The 3,790-nt window shown below is 37.4% G+C and overlaps 1 protein-coding gene across 4 annotated transcripts in view; it reads left to right on the top strand.

Moving 5' to 3' along the window:
* The window catches only part of kcnh1a (potassium voltage-gated channel, subfamily H (eag-related), member 1a), a 73,215-nt gene that overhangs the window by 56,713 nt on the left and 12,712 nt on the right, over positions 1-3,790 (top strand). For all 4 annotated transcript variants that reach the window (XM_014005168.1, XM_014005167.1, XM_014005166.1 and 1 more), the window contains one exon: positions 541-793. In XM_014005168.1, coding sequence (XP_013860622.1) covers positions 541-793 — 253 coding nt within the window. The remainder of the gene's footprint in view (positions 1-540; positions 794-3,790) is intronic.

The raw sequence follows: 3,790 nt of genomic DNA, 5'->3' as shown, positions 1-3,790 counted from the left end.
CACACACACACACACACACACACACACACACACACACACACACACACATATAAACAGAGCCACTATTAGGAGGGATAATTCACCATAGATCTACTTAGAAAAAGTCAAAATGAAGATTGCATGAGGTTGGGTGTTTTTTATTCATTTTATAAATCAGTCTGGAAAGCATCCTACTCCTGAAGTGGCCTCTCACTTCAGAGAAGAATCACTTGAGTTGTTTTTGACCTCACTGTATCTATCACAGCAGCTGGACATCCATAAAAAATAAATAAATAAAAGAAAAAAGCAACTTTTTACAGCTGGTTAAAGGGCACAGCGGGAGGACAAGATGTACTTTTTAATTTCAGGGATCTTGCAGCCTTCTACGTTTATGATCAAAACTAATAAATTACAGCTTTTACTTTAAGCCAAGTCACAGTTATGGTTTTGTGATGATTAGCACATCCAACAACAGTTTACAACATAAAAATACACCTTTCACTATGTTTGATTTTATCTGAACACCGTCCAGCCTTTAACCATCTCCCTTTTTGTTTTCAGGTGCTGCAGATTTGTCCAAAGGACATGAGAGCAGACATCTGTGTTCATCTTAACCGGAAGGTTTTCAAAGAGCACCCAGCTTTCCGACTGGCCAGCGATGGGTGTCTCAGAGCTCTGGCCATGGAGTTTCAGACGATCCACTGCGCTCCTGGCGATCTGATCTACCACGCTGGTGAAAGTGTGGACAGCCTCTGTTTCGTGGTGTCAGGATCCTTGGAGGTCATTCAGGATGATGAGGTGGTGGCTATTTTAGGTGAGCTTACTCAGTTGTTATTTTCTATAAACAAGTGCGAAGTTCAGATGACTTCATGTGTTTTAGGTAAAACTTTTATTAACTGCCTTTGGAGCGGCTGTGGCAGAGTGGTTAGTGGATTTGGTCCTCTAATGCAAAAGATGGCAGTTCAATTCCCCGCTATTCCGTCATATGTCGAGGTGTCCCTGGGCAATACGCTGAACCCCCACTGCCTCGAACGTGGGTCCCATAAGTGTGTGAGTGTGATGTAAAGTAGTGATTAGCCTCTGTAGATTGATTCATCTGTATTAGCTTTGTAGTGAGGTCTAATAATGTGTGTGGATGGGTAAATGAGGACACAAATTGTAGCAAGAAAAAATATATATATACAGTATAAAGTATATATGTATACTGTATAAGTACAGTCCATTTACCTTCGTTTTTTAGATAAGTTTTATCCTATTTAATTTTCATAGCCTTTTAATAGTTAACTGTAAACAGATTAGAAAAAAAGTGATACTGTCAGTAAAAATGTACTCTTCTCTTAAGTAAATAAAAATAAACTTCTTCTAAAAGGTCATCTGAAACCATTTTTGCTCAGGGTAGCAGTTTCATACTTTTCAGACAATATAATACAAAGCACAGAAAAATTGGTTTCAGTCAAAGAAAAGGGTAGAAAAGGTCAGAAATTTGATAAATGTCTTTTAGTCTTTTATCTATCCTTAGTAATCTTCGCTTTTGCTATCTGATGTTTGATAAACTACAGATGCAGAACTGATTAAATGTTTTAAAATCACGAGTTATAAATGTAGTTAATAAATCGTTTCACTTTTTAAATTTAGTTAATAAGAGACATGGTCAAACATTTTTGTTTAATGATTTGTTTGAACCCCCAAACATCTCAGCAAATCTTATTAGGTGTAATGTAATACAAACTTTGTTCAGCTGTGACACAAATACAATTATGTAAATTCATGATAGGGGTCCATCAACTCTTGAGGAAAAAAGAAAAACTGCCAACGAAGACACCAAACATGCTGTTTAATCAGAATACCCTCCAAATTTAGTCAAGCAAAACATTTTTCACCATGAAAGCAGCATGATTTGGTTAGTAGGGCTAAAATCCTGCTTTCCTCTTTCTGTGCTGCAGCACTTTATGACCTGTCATGTCACCGACTTCAGCGAAAAGCTGATCAGCTCAAGGATCGTTTTCTGCTGAGTGATGGTTCAGGATTTGGACAAGAATCTGTTTGCTACAGTCTGATACACAATCCTCTTAGCTACACTTTGTAAACAGTCTTTTTTTTTTGTTATTTTATGTGAGCAACTTTCTTTCTCTTCACTTATTCTGCAACCATGCATGCATGGATATTGTGGGGTGGGGGGGGGGCATGCAAAAAAGTGAAAAATACCCATTATGATTCACGACAGTGCAGACTTGTGCACTTATTTGCTCTCATAGGTTAAGCTAATTTGCAAGGCTTTTATTTTGGTTCAGCAAGAAGACAAAAAGACATGTTTTTTTAACTTCTAAGCCTTTGAGACTGTGCTTTATCATTTTACCTTTCTGTGAGCAGAAAGTCAGAAATTTCAAGTCGTCTAAGAGTTAAGATCGATACCAGTGTCACACGCTCCTGACAGCGGCGTGTCCTGAACGCACCGCTGTGCCTGACTGAGTCCAGTTTTCATTGATTTTTTTCGAGAAGTCCTCACCAATTTGCTGCTGGTTTGATTCTATCCATGGAGTAAAGGTCTTTAGGAGTCCAAAACAGTGGATGTAATGCAAAATTTACCTGTACAAACTTCTCTCTCACACACACACACACTTGTCTCTCTATACTTGTGGATATTGCATTGACTTCCTACAGCCTAACCCTTACCCTAAACCTAACTTCACATTACATACCTAACCCTAAACTAAACGTAGTTCATAACTTAGCCCTAACCCTACATTTTTTTCCATTGTTTGAACCAGGCATATGTCCACACAATGTTAAAATGTATAGAACGTCTATATGTCTACATATCAGTGCAAAGACATGCACACACAAAGGTTTTTTTTGTTTGTTTGTTTGTTTAGGTGGAAAAACTGAGCAGATCGTATTAAAGAAACCAATTTGAACTATTACAGTAGATGGAATTTGAATCATCATATATAAAACTAAAGGTAGTTATCCAATGGAATTTAAGCAGCCAATCAACATATTCATGACATCAAGTGCTACTAATCTAACCTCACTTTTGGATTCAAAATGTATTCACTTGATGAGCTATTTACTAATTGAATGAGCTGGCTGCTAACTCCCACTTATACTTACTTTTCTAAAAGTGGATTTGTTACAAACTAGGTATCTAGATTTATTGGACTAAGACCTTTCAGTGAATGAGATCTTACTTAGCTTGATGAAACACAGAGCAGGCTGGACCCCGTCAGACCGGCTCTAGCTGTGCATGGTAATGAATATTGATAGGGTTTTTTTTTCCTCCCACTGCAGCTTCATTTGATCCTGATTGTGAGGAGAAAAAAAAAAGCTAAAGCAGGCATTCTTCTTGTTGGTTAAAGCTCCACAACCATTTCTTTTATTTAAACAAAATTGATTTAGTGAACGATAGATCACAGGTGAGGTGATATCCTAGCTTTTTTTTCATCAATAACCTTCTGTCTACTCCTTTTTGGAGAAATTGATTCTATTGATTTGAAGGAGTCTGTAATGAGGCTGAAGCCGTGGACAAGATACTATGTCAGTGTTTTATTAATTTATTAACATTGTGGACAGAAACAACAAAAGTCCACAAGATGAAACATCTCCTATTTCTAGGACTATTCATGTACAAATACTACAGTGGTTTTATCAGAAATCAGTGTTGGTCTATTAGTTTTGAAGTTTAATTTTTCAAAACCAACTTATTGTTGAATAAATCATCTGAGACACGTGTGTGTGTGTGTGTGTGTGTGTGTGTGTGTGTGTGTGTGTGTGTGTGTGTGTGTGTGTGTGTGTGTGTGTGTGTGTGTGTGTG

This window comes from Austrofundulus limnaeus, unplaced genomic scaffold (genome assembly GCF_001266775.1).
Source record: "Austrofundulus limnaeus strain Quisiro unplaced genomic scaffold, Austrofundulus_limnaeus-1.0 Scaffold28, whole genome shotgun sequence".
In the NCBI taxonomy this organism is placed as follows: Eukaryota; Metazoa; Chordata; class Actinopteri; order Cyprinodontiformes; family Rivulidae; genus Austrofundulus; species Austrofundulus limnaeus.
Note: the sequence above shows the minus strand (reverse complement) of the source record. Positions and strands in the feature narration are given on the sequence as shown.